The sequence below is a fragment of the Zophobas morio genome, unplaced genomic scaffold, assembly GCF_036711695.1.
Source record: "Zophobas morio isolate AGI-343-1 ecotype UQ-CSIRO unplaced genomic scaffold, CSIRO_AGI_Zmor_V1 ptg000007l, whole genome shotgun sequence".
Taxonomy (NCBI): Eukaryota; Metazoa; Arthropoda; class Insecta; order Coleoptera; family Tenebrionidae; genus Zophobas; species Zophobas morio.
In genome coordinates, this window is record NW_026972112.1 from 707,976 (window position 1) to 726,766 (window position 18,791).

At 32.2% G+C, this 18,791-nt stretch overlaps 1 protein-coding gene across 4 annotated transcripts in view; it reads right to left on the reverse strand.

The window, feature by feature from the left end:
* The window catches only part of Nacp60e (Na channel protein 60E), a 398,987-nt gene extending 381,242 nt beyond the window's left edge, over window positions 1-17,745 (reverse strand). For all 4 annotated transcript variants that reach the window (XM_064049043.1, XM_064049041.1, XM_064049040.1 and 1 more), the window contains exon 1: window positions 17,332-17,745. In XM_064049043.1, the coding sequence (XP_063905113.1) occupies window positions 17,332-17,706 (375 nt within the window). In that variant the 5' untranslated portion in view covers window positions 17,707-17,745. The remainder of the gene's footprint in view (window positions 1-17,331) is intronic.
* Between the last annotated feature and the right edge of the window lie 1,046 nt (window positions 17,746-18,791).

An 18,791-nucleotide genomic window follows, 5' to 3' on the forward strand; every position in this document is an offset into this window, starting at 1 on the left:
AAAATTGAGAAATCAAAAGGCAAAAAAAGCAAAGTCGTAGAATCGCAAACTTAAAAAATCTAAAAATTGAAAAATGGGGAAACCTAAACATCAAAATATCAAAGAAATTAAGAAACGAAATTCTAAAATTTAAAAATCGAAAAACTGAAAAACCAACAAATCGAGAAATCGAAACACGAAAATAAAAGAAACAACTGGAGAATTTAAAACCGGAGAATTCAAAAATCGAAACACCGAAAAATCGAAAGCCGAAAAGTAAAAAATCGAAAAATTTAAAAACTGGGACATTGAAAAATCGAAAAATCAAAAAATCGAGAAATTGAGGAGTCGAAAAATGAAAAAAACCAAAATGGAAAACTCGAAACCTTGAAAATTCGGAAAATTGAAAAATTAAAATATAGAAGAACTGAAAACTAGAGAAATCGAAAATCTGGAATAAAATTAAGAAACGAAAAATCGAAAAATTCAGAAGTCGAAAAACCGAAAAGTCGAAGAAACGAAATATTGACAAATCCCAAAACAAAAAAATATCCAAAATTTGAGAAATTAAAAAATTGGAAAATTGAAAAATCGAAAAACCAAGAAAGCGAAGCCAAAAATTCAAAGATCTGAAGAACTGAAAAATGGAAACTTGGAGAATTCGGGAAGTGGGAAAATCAAAAATAGATTAATCGAGAAATAGGAAAACTGAAAATTTAGCAACGTCAAAATTTGAAGAATTGAAAAATAGAAATATTGAAAAACTGAAAAATAAAAAATCGAGAAATCGAAAAATCTAAAATTTGAAACGTTGAACAATTAAAATATACTAAAATTGAAAAATCGAGAATTCCAAACATCAAAAAATCAAAAAATCAAAATTCGAAAATCTAAAATTTAAAAGCCCAAAAATAAAAAATCGAAAAACCGAGGAACCTAAAAAACGAAAAATTCAAAAACTGGGATATCAAAAGATCGAAAAATCGAGGAGTCAAAATCCAAGAAGAAAAGTTAAAAATTGATGAATCGAGAAATTTTAAAAAAGAAAAATTGGTAAGTCGAAAATTTAAAAATTCGGAAATTTGAAAAATTGAGACATAGAAGAACTGAAATCTCGAAAATTCGAAAAACCTGGAATTTTAAAAAGTCGAAAAATTGAAAAATCTAAATTTTAACAAATAATTAAAAATCCAAAAAGTAAAAAATCGAGAAATCAAAAAAATGGAAAATTGAGAAATCGAAAAACTAAAAAAGCAAAGTCAAAAAGTCGTAAGCTTAAAAATCGGAATATAAAAATTGAAGAAGTGAAAAATCGAAAGTTTGGAAATTAGAGAAATACAAAAATAAAAAAATGATTATTTCAGAAATCGGAAAACTGAAAATTTAAAACCGTCAAAATTTGAAAAATTGAAAAACCGAAATATTTAGAAATCGTAAAATTGAAGAGAACAAAAATTGAAAAATTGTATCAATTAATCAGCCAAAACTTCAAAACACGAAAAATAAAAAAAGCGAAAAGTTGAAAAACTGAGAAATCGAAAAATCCAGAACACGAAAAATCTAAAAGTCGAAATACTAAAAAATCTCAAAACCCAAATATCGAAAAATTGAGAAATCAAAAAGTCAAAAAAGCAAAGTTGAAAAATCGCAAACTCAAAAAATAGAAAAATTGAAGAACTGAAGAACTGAAAGATCAAAACTTTGAGAAGTGAGAAAATCAAAAAATAGATAAACTGAGAAATCGCAAAATTGAAAATTCAGAAACGTCAAATTTTGAAAAATTAAAAAATATTGAAGAACTGAAAAATCGAAAAATCTAAAATTTAAAACAATGAAAAATTAAAATTTCGCAAAATTGAAAAATGGAGAAATCTAATCAAAAAATCAAAAAAATTGAAATTGGAAAATCTAAAATTTAAAAATCGAGTATATGAAAAATCGAAAGCCAAAAAGTAAAAACTCAAAAAACCTACGAATCGAAGAATCGAAAAATTCAAAAACTGAGACATCGAGAAATCGAAAAATCAAAATATCGAGAAATCGACGGGTCGAAAATTCGAGAAGTCAAAAAATCGAAAAATTTTGAAATCGAAATAGGCCAAAATGAAAAATCGAAAATTTAAAAATTCGCAAAATTAAAAAATTAAAATATAGAAGAACTGAAAACTTGAGAAATCCAAAATGTAGAATTTTAATAATGAAAAATTAAGATATCGAAAAGTTAAAAAATTGAATGTCTAAAAACAAAAAACTTAAAATCCAAAAAATAAAAAAACGAAAAATCGAAAAATCCAGAAGTCGAAAAACCGAAAAGTCAAAGAAACAAAATGTTGACAAATCCTAAAACAGAAAGAAATATCCAAAAATTGAGAAATTAAATAATTGGAAAATTCAGAAATCGAAAAACCAAAAAAGCAAAGTCCCAAATTCGAAAAACTGAAAATCTAAACTTGGAGAAGTCCAGAAGTGGGAAAATCAAAAATAGATTAATGAGAAATCGGAAAACTGAAAATTTAGTGACGTCAAAATTTGAAAAATTGAAAAATAGAAATACTGAAGAATTGAAAAATCAAAAAAACGGGAAATCAAAACATTGAACAATTAAAATATGGCAAAATTGAAAAATCCAGAATTCCAAACATTAAAAAATCAAAAAATAAAAATTCAAAAATCTAAAATTAAAAAAAAACTGAAAAACGAAACATCAAAAAATTGGAAAATCGAAAATTGAAAAGCCCAAAAATAAAAAATGGAAAAACCTAGAAATCTAAAAATCGTAAAATACAAAAATTCAAAAACTGAGACATCGAGAAATCGAAAAATCACAGGATCGAGAAATCAAGGAATCGAAAGCCAAGAAGAAAAGTTAAAAATTGATGAATCGAAAAAAAAATCGAAAAATTTTAATAAAGAAAAATTGGAAAATCTAAAATTTAAAAATTCGGAAAATTGAAAAATTGAGATACAGATGAACTGAAAACTCCAGAAATCGAAAAACCCAAAATTTTAAAAAGTGGAAAAATTGAAAAATCTAAAGTTTAACAAAAAATTGAAAATCCAAAAAGTAAAAGATCGAGAAATCAAAAATTCAGGAGTCCAAAAATCGAAAAGTCGAAAAATCGAAATACTGAAAAAATTCCAAAACTGAAAGTTGGGAAATTAAAAAATTGGTAAATTGAGAAATCGAAAAGCTAAAAAGCAAAGTCGAAAAATTGGAAGCTTAAAAATCGAAAAATTGAAGAAGTGAAAAATCGAAACGTTGGGAAGTAGAGAAATCCAAAAATAAAAAAAAGCATTACTTCAGAAATCCGAAAACTGAAAATTTAGAACCGTCAAAATTTGAAAAATTGAAAAACCAGAATATTTAGAAATCGTAAAATTGAAGAGGACAAAAATTGTAAAATCGTATCATTGAACCATCGGAAAATTGGGAAATCGAAAAATAAAAAATTCTAAAGTTGAAAAATCGAGAAATCGAAAAGCCCAAAAATTCCAATAGCGTATTTATAAACCACAAGTTCAGAACTATGCTACTTTTTAACATTTAAATAACATGTATTCGAAAAAATTGTAACACGACATCATCAACTCCTGGGGGGCATCAATGGATAAATTTTGACTAACGATTTAACTTGTTTCCAATAACTATAAATTGGAAAATGTTGTTGTTTGAATTTAAATTACATCTATTATTGTAAAATTTGGTAATACAATTTGAAATGTAAATTTTGTCATTCGGTGTGTATTAAATCGTTAAAATGTTCAATAACTTTATTCACTCTAACGAAAGTCGGCTGATAAATAAATCGCTTAGAGTCGATATTGGCCTGAGTGCGCTCTGGTCTCTAGATCAAACAAGTTCTCAGGCGACGAAATAAAATAAATCAGTAAAATGTAGAAAGGTCGTGAGCGGGGCTAAATTTAGCCTTTTTCTGGTTTAATAATCAAGTAGTAGCCCCGCCCACCCACCCCTTCTTCGTTTCAGTGACTACTCTTAATATTCAGTCCTAGCTTAGCTAGTTTTAGCCCCGCCCACACACATGAATCAAAATCTCACTGAAAACTTTGCGGTGTTATTGTTCTTGAATCTTTTTACTCTTTAAAAAAATAATAAGGTGAAAATTTACAACGATTAGTTACTGAAAATTTAATCTCAAACTTTGTTTTTCTGTTTCTTCGTAAGTTAAAACAAATCCCTACTATTACATCAAGAACTCGTTAACACTCGTCTAGCGCTGCGCAGCCGATAATCAAAAAACCAAACAAAAACAAACCATTTGTCTTTGAGATGGTACGTTAGATTTTATTGTACGTAATTTACAGCCTCAGCGTAACAAATCGACTCGAAACTTGAAACTCCGCAGATATTGTACATTTCGTCCAGTCGATTCGTGAACGTCACCCATTTTATTAACGGCCCTTTATTGCCAACACTAATATTTTTTTAAACGCATTTGTTTCAGCTGGATTGTTAACCAGAATGTCATTTCCTGACCACACTGCACTCATACAATGCCAAAATTCACTGGCACACTATTACAAATTATCCATCATCAAATAAACATTTTAAAGCTCGAACATAATGACTTCCACCGCATATATCGCGATTTCCTCTCTCATCTCTAATTTTAGCGCATCGCGCTATGAATGGGGAGCCCGCTCAGGTCCAGGGGAATTTTTGCCAACTCAGACGCCTAATTTTGATGACATTGTAACCAAAGCGAAAGAAACCAAAACAAATAGAACGACAAGCGCGATGACTTAGATTTCCGCCTATAAATCTCCGTCAGAGGGCTAACTTCTCAACAAACACACTTTTTTTTTAAATACTTCCCGGAATTCTCGTAAATCCTGGCAAATATTTACCGCTGCTCCAAATAGTGGCTACAGGTGACTCAGAAATCGATGTCAAATAAAGTGGGGTTAATGTTTGGTGGTGGCGACACTGTCGCTGACCTTGAACGTCTTAAATAAATGCAGCGCATTATGCACACTCATACGGTCATTAATTGCGGGTTAAATTAAACAGCAATCGATAGAATGTTATAAACCTGTCAGTGGCCAAATTATGGCACAAATATTTAACAGAGAGTCTGATTTGCATCTCAAATTATGCCGGCTTAAATTAGGCATTGACACGTTAGGTTTTCCATAAAGGAACGATTTTTTGTGAGGTTCTGGGAACGGAGTGTTTTATATTCTGAATCACCGCGTATCCGCAAACGCGAGAAAACAGCGGAAATTTGGTTGGATAAATACGCAAATTCGAAAGAATGCTGAATGGGAATCAAAAATAAACCCACGGAAAATAACCTACGTTGATTTTATTTACACTTCGTTTATTTTCATCGTCTGACATTCCACTGATTCATCTCTGGATAACTAATCATTGAAGAAATCGACTACAGCTTTAAACCAATTTTGTAGTTTATTTCCTTTATAACATCGTATGAATGAATTTTCCAACTATAGGTAGTTCATTTATATTTTTTCCCCTTTAATATTTCAGATCTCGAATTATAGAATTAACATGCGACGACAGAACTGACATTTATTTGATTATTTTCGCTTTCAAAATTTGCAATTACGTTTCAATTTATTTTTCAACTCTGACGTACTCGGTCCGATTATTTCACTCGACACTCCATTTTCTCCCGGAGTTGGCACCCCTGCCAACCCCGCCGTCGCCCCATTTTTCACCGTGACGTTTTAAAAACTCCCATTTAGTGATAACCACAAAAACCCCACATAATCCCCAAAAAACACATGTTGCGTAAATTACGCACGATTCCGGCCCCGGAACCCGGAACCGAATCGAACCGGGCGCGCAGATCCGTATCTGTTGTAATTTTCTGAGTTTTTTGATTTTTTCGAATATGTATTATATTAATTTTTTTTTTTTTTTGTTTCCTTTTTTCCAGTTTGATGACTGAATTTCTTTAGTTTCCAATTTTAAATTTTTCGATGTTACATTGTCTGAATCTTTCGATTTTTATCTAGCAACCTTTTGCAGTTTTCTATTTGGTCAAATTTTCGATTTGCAATTTTTTTGGTTTTCAGTATTAAAATTTTCAATTTTTCGATATTTCAACTTCAATTGTACGATTATTTTTCGAAAAAGTTAAACTTAGCCCCGCCCACCCACCCATTCTCTTTTTTTTCTTCTCATAATATGATGATAAAAAAAGTTACGATTAGCGCTTCCTTTACTTTTTTCACATCCTAGATTCAATTAGTTTCCACTCCCACTGGAGAGAAGAACACATTAAGCCCCGCCCACCCACCTCGTCTCCATTTCAGTTATTGACTTTATGTAGTCTAATTAAAGGTTGATCTTATTCTGAACAGTTAAAGTTAGTCGTTAGAATGAGAAGAGCGCACGTGGGCGGGGCTAGTACTTGCCAAGAAAAGACTGATTTTGGCAAATGGCATTCTTTCTAAGAAAATAGAGGGCGGAGCGGGTGGGCGGGGCTAGTACTTGCTAGGATAAGACTGATTTTGGCAAGTGAAAACGAAAGATCTAAAAATCTAAACATCAAAAAATTGAAAAACCTAAAATTTAAAAAATCGAAAAATTAAAATATCCAAAAATTGAAAAATCCAGAAATTGAAAATATCCCAAAACTGAAACCCTGAAAAATTGAGAAATCGAAAATTATAAAAATCGGGAAATCGAAAAATCGAAAAGTTGAAAAATTTAAGGATCTAAAAACCGAAATGTCGAAAAATTGAGATATTAAAAAAATTAAAAATTGAGAAATCGAAAGAATGAAAAATTGAAAAATGGAAAAATCGAAAAATTAAAAAATCTAAAATTTTAAAATCGAAAAATTAAAATATCCATAAATTGAAAAATCCAGCAAATGAAAAAATCCCAAAATTGAAAAGTTGAAAAATTGAGAAATCGAAAATTATAAAAATCGGGAAATCGAAAATTCGAAATGTTGAAAAATTTTAAAGATTTAAAAACCAAGAAGTCGAAAAATCGAAATATTAAAAAAATTAAAACTCGAGAAATCGGAACATCGAAGTCGTAAAATCACAAAAATGAAAAATCGGAAAATGTAAAATCTAAGAAATCGAAAAATTGAGAAACCGAAAAGCCGAAAAGTCGAAAAATCAAAAATGCAGAAAGCAAAAAATTGAAACATCGAGAAATCGAAAATTAAAAATCGAGATGTCGAAAGACTGAAAAATTGAAAAATGGAAGAATCGAGGAACTGAAAAGGCCCAAAATCGGAACATTAATTGAAAAAGTGGAAAATTGAAAAATCAGGAAACTGAACAATTGAAAAATCGAAACATTGAAAAATCTGAAACCGAAAAGTCAAAAAATTTAAGAACAATAAATTGAAACCCCAAAAAATCCAAAAATTTAAAATTTTAAAAATCTAAAAATTGAAAAACCCAAAAATCGAAATCCGAAAGTCCGAAAAATCGAAAACTTGGAATACTGAGAAATCCAGAAATTTGAAAAATAGGGAAATCGAAAACTTGAAAAATCGGGAAATCGAAAAATCTAAAATCCAAGAAATCGAAAAAACCGAAAATTTGAAAAAACCAAAAAACCAGAAATCGAGAAATTGAAAAATCCCCAAACTGAACTTTCTAAAAACTGAAAAGTCGAAAATCTAAAAGCCAAAAGTCGAAAAATCAAAAATGCAGAAACCGAAAAATTGAAACATCGAGAAATCGAAATATAAAAAATCCAGATATCGGAAGATTAAAAACATTGAAAAATGGAAGAATCGAGGGACTGAAAAGGCCCAAAATCGAAAAATTAATTGAAAAATTGAAACATTAAAAAATCAGAAAACTGAACAATTGAAAAGTTGAAACATTGAAAAATCCAAAAATTTATAATTTAAAAAATCAAAAAATTGAAAAACCAAAAAATCGAAATCCGAAAATCTGAAAAATCGAAAACTTGGAAAATTAGAAAATCCAAAAATTTGAAAAATAGGGAAATCGAAAACTTGAAAAATCGGGAAATCGAAAAATCTAACATTCAAGCAATCAAAAATCTGAAAAACTGAAAAACTGAAAACCTGAAAAATCCAAAAAACGAGAAATCGAGAAATTGAAAAATCCCCAAAGCGGACTTTCGAAAAACTGAAAAGCCGAAAATCTAAAAGCCCTAAGTCGAAAAATAAAAAATCCTGAAATCGAAAAATTGAAACATCGAGAAATCGAAAGACTAAAAAATTGAAAAATTGAAAAATGTTTCGACATTGAAAAATCTGAAACCAAAAAGTCGAAAATTGAAGAACAACAAATTGAAACACCAAAAAATCCAAAAATCTAGAATTTTAAAAATAGAAAAATTGAAAAACCCAAAAAACGAAACCCGAAAAATCGAAAACCTGGAAAATTGATAAACCCAAAAATTTCAAAAATAGGGAAATCGAATACTTGAAAAATCGGGAAATCGAAAAATTTAAAATTCAAGAAATCGAAAAACTTGGAAAATTGAGAAATCCAAAAATTTTAAAAATCGGAAAATTGAAAAATCTAAAATCCAAGAAAGCGAAAAACTCAAAAACCGATAAACTGAAAAATAAAAAAAAAAGAAATCGAGAAATCGAAAAATCCCCAAACTGAACTGAAATCGAAAAATTGAAACATCGAGAAATCGAAAGACTGAAAATTTGAAAAATGAAAAATCGAAAGATTGAAACTACCCAAAATCGAAAAATTAATTGAAAATTTGAGAAATTTAAAATTTAACAAAATCAATAAATCGGAACATTGAAAAACTAAATTGAAAAATTGAAAAATTGAAAATTCGAAAAACCCAAAAATTGAAAATTCTGAAACCGAGAAGTCGGAAACAAAAACAAATCGAAACACTAATAAATCCAAAAATCTAAAATTTAAAAAAACGAAAAATTGGATTATAGAAAGATTGAAAAATCGTAAAATCAAAAATTTATAATCTACAAATCTATTTTTAAATAATCGAAATCTTGGGAAACCTGAACATCGAAATCTGAAAAGCCGGAGAATTGAAACACCAAAAAGTATAAAAATTCGAAAATTTATAAGATCAGACTGATTTTCACAAGTCATAATTATGATTTGACTTTTTCGATTTTTTCAAATATTCAATTTTTGGATTTTTTAGTGTTTCGATTTTTATTTTGAACCTTTCGGTTTTTGCAGACTTTTATTTCTTCAATATTTCGATTTGCAATTTTTTTGTTTACAGTGTTAAAATTTTCAATTTTTCGATATTTCAATTTCTGAATTTTTGATTTTTAAATTTTTCCTTTCTTCAATTTTACGATTATTTTTCGAAAAATGTATACTAAGCACCGCCCGCCCACTCATTTTCTTCTCAAATAAGAAATAAATCTTATAGCAAAGAATATAACAGTTTCAGTTTTAGTGAAGACAATAAAATTACGGCCATATTTTTGAAAATAAATAAATCTGCTTTCAAATTTTGACTTTGTAATGTAATTATTAAAAAGGAATTTTCAGTCTAAAGCACTTTTTCAAGTTTAACAACAATGGTAAAATGCGACTCAAAATTGGTGTTTTCATCCCCTCCAAAAAAATTAACATACAATTCAGAACTGATTTTCTCTCGAAGTTGCCAGCCCCCATTTTTCACTGTGACGTTTTAAAAACTCCCATTTAGTGATAACAACAAAAACCCCACATAATCCCCAAAAAACACATGTTGCATAAATTACGCACGGCTCCGGCCCCGGAACCCGGAACCGAATCGAACCCGGCGCGCAGATCCGTATCTGCGTAATTGACTTGCAGCTGGCAATTATGAAAGTTGTCACAGCATCGCATAAATTTGCGCCAACGTAATAACAAAAAAATCACCAGGGTGTCGATTGCCGAATAAACGTCGAATGGCGTGCGGGGAATAAATGATGGCTCGGAGTTTATGAAGTTGGTGGTTTTCGGGGTTATAATTAATGGCGAAATATCCCAGAGCTGGGCCAAGTGGCGGCTATTTATTTCGTTCTTCGTGGCTTGGTAGCACTGTGGCGCTTCTTTGGGAGGTGTGTGAATATTTAATGGGCAATAGGGGCGAAGTTTCCGCTTGAAAGTTGCAAGTTTGGTAAATAATTGATGTTTCGGTTATTGTTGCGAGGTGAGGATGGGGAATGCATGGGTTGGAGCACGGTTGCCAATTACTACGTAGTGGTAAAGTGAAAATTACCAAGTTGTGGAAGTTCGCGGACGTGTTTCGTTTGCAATGTTGGAAATTGTAGCTTAAGTTTTGCTCTATTTAGCTTACGTTGGTGTTAATTAAATTGATAAAAAGTTGTACATTCACAAACAAGCGCTTTGGAACGAAAAAAGTTAAATTAGCTGCTTATTCAGGGTAAAGCGTTTTGAAAATGTTGAGCAAATATTTGATTTAAAAACATTCATCATCATTTTTATTCGCTGTGTTGTAATCCATTAAACTGGAAAATTAAACGGAATGTGAAGCGCTAACAGCATATTAAATCTTGTAGGACGTAATGGAAAACGCTCGAGGTACGTTTAGTGAGAGAGGAGTGAGGCAAGGACGTCGTCTGAGTTTGTCGTTGTTCGCATAATTGCTTCTTCCTACTTTCTATATAAAAAGTGCCCTACATTATTTTCCAGGTGAAATCTCTATTAGCGCTCGACTTTTTTTTAAAGGCGGCTCGGAATTTCAAAGACAGGTAGGTAATACAGGGTGGTGGATTAATCTGTCCTTGTTATTACGCCCAAACATGTTTATAATGGAAGGTGGTGGCCAGGGCCGGTTTCAAATTAAAATGCGCCCCCATAGATCTTTTGTGTTCATCCCTTCTTGGATTTCCTACACATCGAGAAAACGTTTATCTTCAAAAATGGAGTGATTCTCAGGTAAATACATATCACTGTGTATAATTAATTACACTGTTATAACGTAAAGCATAATTAGTTTTTTCTTAGTGAAACACCCTATACATTTTTACATATTTTGATTGACCTCTTCTTAGGTTTTACAAACACAGTCTACTTTTGAAATTTCGCACTTTGTTGTGGTATCAACTAAATCAAATATTAATGTACAGAATTTTTATAAAAAATCTAAACCACTACGATTTTTTTTTTATTTTTCGAATTTTGTAATTTTTGAATTTTTCGTTTCTTCAGTTTTGCGATCAATCAATTACACTTTTATAATTTTCAATTTTTAATTTTACCGTTTTTCCATGATTAAATTTATTAATTTTTGAGTTCTACGATTTTTTCAAATACCTATGTGTATATTAAATTTTTTGATTTTTTTCGTTTCTTATTTTTCAGTTTTATGTCAAAATTTTTATAGTTTCTAGTTTTAAAATGTTCCATTTTTGGAGTTTTTAGTATTTCGATTTTGATTTTGCTACCTTTATTTTTCGTTTCTTCAATTTTACGATTATTTTTCGAAAAAGTTAAACTAAGCCCCGCCCACCCACCCGCTCTCTCTTTTTTTCTTCTCAACTAAGAAATAAATCTTACAGCAAAAAATACAACAAAAAAGTTACGATTAGCGCTTTTTACACCCTACATTCAATTAGTTTCCACTCCCATTGAGAGAAGAACATATTAAGCCCCGCCCACCCACCCCATTTCCATTTCAGTGATTCGCTTTATCTAGTCTGAATAAAAGATAAAATTTACACTGACCAGAAATAAAATTAGTCGTTAAAATGAGAAGAACGCGGGTGGGCAGGGCTAGTACTTGCTAAGGATAAGACTGATTTTGGCGGATGGCATTCTTTCTAAGAAAATAGAGGGCGGGTGGGCGGGCCTAGTACCTGCTAAAACAAGATTGATTTTAGCAAATGACACCCTCCAAGAAAATAAAGGGCCGCTCGGGTGGGCGGGGCTAGTACTTGCTAAGATAAGACTGATTTTGGCAAATCATGATTATGATTTGACTTTTTCGATTTTTTCAAATATTTTAGCAGGTAATAAGCCCGCCCACCCACCCTTTGTTTTCTTAGAAGGTATATTATTTGCCAAAATCAGTCTCATCTAGTATCTGATAAGATAAGATGGATTTTGGCAGATCAGATGCATGAAATAAGAAATAAATTTTGCGATTAGTGCTTTTTTTACTTTTTTTACATCCTAAATTGTATTATTAGTTTCCACTCCTACTCGACAGAAAAACATAAAATAAAATTTTTCGATATTTTTTAGCGTTTCGATTTTTATTTTACAACCTTTCGGTTTATGCAGTTTTTCATTTGTTCAATTTTTCGATTTACAGTTTTTTTAGTTTTTATTATTAACATTTTCAATTTTTCGATATTTCTGATTTTGGCAGATGGCATTCTATTTAAGAAAATAGAGGGCGGGTGGGCGGGTCTCGTACCTGTTAAAACAAGATTGATTTTGGCAAATGACATCCTCCAAGAAAATAAAGGGCAGGGCGGGTGGGCGGGGCTAAGATAAGACTGATTTTCACAAATCATGATTATGATTTGACTTTTTAAAGTTTTTCAAATAGTCAATTTTTCGATTTTTTTAACGTTTCGATTTTTATTTTACAAACTTTCGGTTTTTGCAGTTTTTCATGTCTTCAATTTTTCGATTTGTAGTTTTTTAGTTGTTATAGTATTAAAATTTCCAATTTTTCGATCATTCAACCTGTGAATTTTTGATTTTTAAGTTTTCGTTACTTCAATTTTAAGATTATTTTTCGAAAAAATTTAAGAACTTATTAAGCCCCGCCCGCCCGCCCGGTCTATATTTCAGTGATGATTTTATCTAGTCTGTCGACCTTATACTGAACAGAAATAAAATTAGTCGTTACAATGAGAATGGCGCGGGTGGGCGGCACCAGTACTTGCCAAGATAAGACTGATTTTGGCAAATGAAAACGAAAGATCGAAAAATCGAAACATCAAAAATTTGAAAAGCATAAAATTTAAAAAATCGAAAAATTGAAATATTCCAAAATTGAAAAATCCAGAAATTGAAAAAATTCCAAAATTGAAACGTTGAAAAATTGAGAAATCGAAAATTATAAAATCGGGAAACCGAAAAATCGAAAAGTTGAAAAATTTTAAAGATCTAAAAACCGAGAAGTCAACAAATTGAAATATTAAAAAAATTAAAAATCGAGAAATCGAAACATCGAAAGTCGTAAAATCACAAAATTGAAAAATCAGAAAATGTAAAATCCAAGAAATCGAAAAATTGAGAGACCGAAAAGCCGAAAAGTCGAAAAATCAATAATGCAGAAAGCGAAAAACTGAAACATCGAGAAATCGAAATAAGTATAAAAATCGAGATTTTGGAAAGACTGAGAAATTGAAAAATGGAAGAATCGAGGAACTGAAAAGGCCCAAAATCGAAAAATTAATTGAAAAAGTGAAACATTGAAAAATCGGGAAACTGAACAATTGAACAATCGAAACATTGAAAAATCTAAAACCGAAAAGTCTGAAAATTGAAGAACAATACATTGAAACACCAAAAAACCTAAAAATCTAAAAATCTAAAATTTTAAATTTCGAAAAATTGAATTGTGAATTTTTTATTTTTAAGTTTTCGTTACTTCAGTTTTATAATTATTTTTCGAAAAAAATAAGAACATAGTAAGCCCCGCCCACCCACCTATTTCAGTGATTGATTTTATCAGGTTTGAATAAAAGGTCAACCTTATACTGAACAGAAATAAAATTAGTCGTTATAATGAGAATAGCGCGGGTGGGCGGGGCCAGTACTTGCTAAGATAAGACTGATTTTGGCAAATGGCATTCTTTCCAAGAAAATAGAGGGCGGGTGGGCGGGCCTAGTACCTGCTAAAATAAGACTGATTTTGGCAAATAATAACCTTCAAGAAAATAAAGTGTGGGGCAAGTGGTACTAATTGCTAAGCTAAGACTGATTTTCACAAATCATGATTATGATTTGAACTTTTCGATTTTTTCAAATCTTCAATTTTTCGATTTTTTAGTGTTTCGATTTTTATTTTACAACCTTTCGGTTTTTGCAGGTTTTTATTTCTTCAATTTTTCGAATTGCAGTTTTTTTGTGAATTTTTGATTTTTAAATTTTTCGAAAAATTAAAATTTATCCCCGCCCACCCACCCATTCTCTTTTTTTTCTCAAATAAGAAATAAATCTTATAGCAAATAATATAACAAAAGAAGTTAGGATTAGCGCTTTTTTTACTTTTTTCACATTCTAAATTCAATTAGTTTCCTTCCATAGAGAAGAACATATTAAGCACCGCCCACCCACCCTGTCTCAATTTCAGTGATTGACTTTATCTAGTCTGAATGAAAGGTGGATCTTATACTGAAGAAATAAAATTAGTCCTTAGAACGAGTGGGAGTGGAGACTGATAATACAACCTAGAATGTAAAAAAAGTAAACAAAAAGCGATAATCGCAATTTTTTTTTACACAATCTGCTATAAAATTTATTTCATATTTCATGCACCTGACCTGTCAAAATCCATCTTATCTTATCAAATATTAGCCCCGCCCACCCACCCTCCATTTTCTTAGGAAGTACGTCATCTACCAAAATCAGTCTTATCTTGACAAGTAGATACGAGCCCCGCCCACCCGCCCTTTGTTTTCTTAGAAGGTATCCAATTTGGCAAAATCAATCTTATATTGGCGAATAAAATGAATCACTGGAAAGGAGGCACGGTGGGTGGGCGGGTCTAATTATGTTTTTGTTTCGAGTAGGAGTGGAAACTAATAATACAATCTAGGATGCAAAAAAAGTAAAAAAAGCACTAATCGCATTTTTTTTGCACTATTTGCTATAAAACTTATTTCTTATTTCATGTACCTGACCTGCCAAAATCCATCTTATCTTATCAAATACTAGCCCCGCCCACCCACCCTCTATTTCCTTAAATAGTACGTCATCTGCCAAAATCAGTCTTATCTTGGCAAGTAGACACTAGCCCCGCCCACCCGCCCTTAGTTTTTTTAGAAGGTATGCAAATTGGAAAAATCAATCTTATCTTGGCGGATAAACACAATCACTGAAAAGGATACAGGGTGGGTGGGCGGGGCTAATTATGTTTTTCTGTCAAGTGGGAGTGGAAACTAATAATACAATTTAGGATGTAAAAAAACTAAAAAAAAGGCTAATCGCATTTTTTTTGTTACAATATCTGCTTCAAAATTTATTTCTTATTTCATGCATCTGACGTGCTAAAATCCATCTTATCTTTTCAAATACTAGATGAGACTGATTTTGGCAAATAATGTACCTTCTAAGAAAACGGGTGGGTGGGCGGGCTTATTACTTGCTAAAATAAGATTGGTTTTGGCAAATGACACCCGCCAAGAAAATAAGGGGCGGGGTGGGTGGTCGGGGCTAGTACTTGCTAACATAAGACTGATTTTGACGAATCATAGTCATGATTTGACTTTTTAGATTTTTCAAATATTCAGTTTTCATTTTCTCAGTTTTTGTTCACTGTTTGGAGTTCTTGATTTATAATTTTTGGAAATTTCAACTTTTAGATATTTTATTTTTGTTTTTTCGATTTTTCAGTTCCTCTTAGCTGATTTCTTAGTTTCTTCAATTTTCCGATTTCTTAATAATTGCATTTATTAAGTTTTCAATTTTTCCGATTTTTTAAAAGATTCAAAATTAACGATATCCCATCGTAAAAATTTCAGAAAAATTTAGACATTTTGGGGGTTAGTTTTCTCACCCCTAAAATAAATGACCATCTTCGAAGATTATCCACCCCTACAGGAAAAAGCAATCGAAATAAAATCAGTAATAACTGACATTTTTTTGTTTTGAAGTTGGAGTATTATTAGCAACCAAACCGTATCAAAAATAAACTGTGTACAGGGTGTTTCATTAAAAAAACTAGGTTGTGTGCTACGCTTTAAAAACAGAACATTCTATAGTTAAAAAAGTCTATTTCTTATAATTAACTCACCCTGTATATTTCAGAAGAAGAGTGCTGAAACTACTAATATAACTGTTCAAGATTCCACTGCAGATGTTTTGCCTTCCACTAGCCAAAACTATTCAGAATGCACTAAAGAAATTTTTAAAAAGGAATTTTCAGGCTGAAGCATTTTTTCCAAGTTCAACAACAATGGTTAAAATCAAAATTGGTGATTTCATCCCCTTCAAAAAATTAAGGTCACTTTAAAATATTGCTAAGTAAATCTCGTATTATTAAGCCCGGAAAAAGTGCAAAAATCCTATTAAAAAAACATATAATTGAAGATAAAAAACATCTCTAAACATAAGAATAAATTTCAAATTTTATTTTCTTTTAACGCAAATGCCACTACTGATGCTTGTTATCTGAACGTGCTAATAGTCAAACTTTTATTTGATACCTTATCCCAAATTTATTAAGAAAAACTATTAAAAATCCACACGTTTTTGAAGATTTAGAAAAAAATTAAACGAAATCCGAAATCTGAACATCGTAAGAAATAAACTGATCTTAACATCAGCGCAAAGTGTTTCTGAAACTCCACAAGGTCCAGTACGTGATCAAAATATGTAACGGTTTTATGTTCAAACACGTCGACAGTGTCGCTTGGTTTCATAGTCAGCCCGTCCCAAGTGTCCTTGGCCTAGATGACAGATCGCAGCACATATTTTGTTAATACGCAGCCGACATTGATTTAAAAAATAAAAAAAAAACTTTAAATTACTTAGTAAACCCAAAACAGAAAATCAAAAACTCAACAATTCCATTGTGTCACTTTTTTTGAAGTGTCATTAACAAAATGTCAAAATTTTGTTAGTTTTCAAACTTTTCGTATTCCAATTTTTTAATATTGTGTCGAAATAGTTCAAAAGGTTAAGTGGACAGAGTAATCGAAACTGAGTCCAAAACATAAAACTTGGTAATTTTTAATTCAAAAAATCGGAACATTTTGACACCGTCAATGTGGAAAATTTTGGATTTCAGTAGAAAACTTTTTGTCTAATTAGAAATTTGATTAAGTACACAGTGTACAAAAATATACACAGTGTCAATTTAAATTTTTGGGTGGTTTGTAAGCACTTTTGCAACTCCATTAACTCAAATGACTAAATTTGAACATCCTCTTAGATAACACTCCTCCATCCTCCAGCTCAACATGATACCAACACAACATATGCTATCGTTTTGACAATTCATGAGTATCTACATATATCGAATATGCCATAAACATTCCACAAATATTGTCACCCCCCTCCCTCCCCCCTCCCCCATCACCCGACCCTCCCCGACTCAACCCGACCACCACCTTCCACCGACCTCTTCGTCAACATCAGCAGTTCAGTACAATTACAACACAATCCTCGGTCCTTCCTTCCACCACCCTGTATCGTCCCACTCCGCCGCCATTCCGGCGATCGATATTTTTCCTCCGTCCCTACCTCGTCATAAATGAAGTTGTCAATCTCCTCCAGCGGCCTCCCGTACAGCTTCTGCGGGAAGGGCTCGAACTTGGCCGGCAGCCTGGAGCCGTCCTCCACGCTCAGCTTCCTCCTCGGCTGGAAGCCGTACTCGCGCACCAGCTGCACCGTCTTCCGCTCGAGCCGCTCGAGCGACTCCTTGGTGAAGGGCTTGACCTGGGTGCGGGGCGCCCTGGCGGCGGCGGGCGCGGGGTCCGAGTTGCGCTTGGCGAGCGCGGCGGGCTGGGGGCGGCTCTGGGGGTACGACACGGGCCGCGGGGCGCGATCGGCGGGCGGCGTGCGGCGCACCACCGGCGGCGACGGCGACGCCGCCGCCAAGTCAGGCGGACTCGACATGGAGTTGCTAGGGCCGCGGGCCCGGAACGCGAAGCGGCATAGCGAAAGACTCGCGGTAGACTGGCGAGCGACGGCGGACAGAGGCGGACGGCGCCGCCGCCGACGACGGCGATGGGCGGCGGGGCGCGCGTCACGTGCACGGGACGGACCTGGGGCCGAAGGTGGGACGCGGACAGTTTTGTTCAGGGTTTTTGGGCCGGTGGAGATTTTTACTTCCCGAGTGTAAGCTGTGGCGGGAGACTGGCTACTTTCACATTTTCTCGACGTTCCATGACCCCGAGTATACGAAGAAATAGGTCTTCCGTTTCTATTTATCGAGATTATTATTATTATTAGACGGATTATCTCCGAAATTACCGTACAGTTTGTTCGTATATTAGGAATATCATGGAGATGGTAAAACGCTAACTAAAATTTTTCTCCAAATTTTGCAACAGTAAATGTAATTTAAATTTCATAAAACAACGTACTCCTTCATTTGTGACTTATGAATCTGTGTTCAATTTTTATCCTAGACATCAAGTTTTCGAAAAAATCAAAATTGTAGATATAACAATTTTTGATTTCCCAATTTTTCGGATTTTTGATTTTTCGATTGTTAAATTTTTCGATATTTCAGTTTTTTTATTTTTCGATTTCTCGATTTCTCGATTTTTTTTCAATGTTTCAATTTTTCAATTTTTAGTGATTTGATTTCTAGATTTTTCAATTTTTTGTTTTGTAAAATTTAAAATTGTTCGGTTTTTAAATTTTTAGATTTTTCACTTCAATCACTCAATCAATACTTTATTCATGTTAAAAACTTACAAACACAGTTTTACAAAAGTCAAATACAATAAATTAAACCAATAAACTATTAAAATTTTTACACCGAAGATAATCCTCAAAACTATAAAAACAATTCATAATAAGAAAAATTTTGAGTTTTTTTTAATATATTAATAGGCTTATTACGAAAATCTTCGGGTAACACATTAAAAATTTTTCTTCTTCACTTTTTGAATTTTTCAATTTTTTGATTTCTCAATTTCTCGGTTAGCAGATTTTTGATTTTCCTGTTTCTCAATTTTTCGACCTTGCAATGT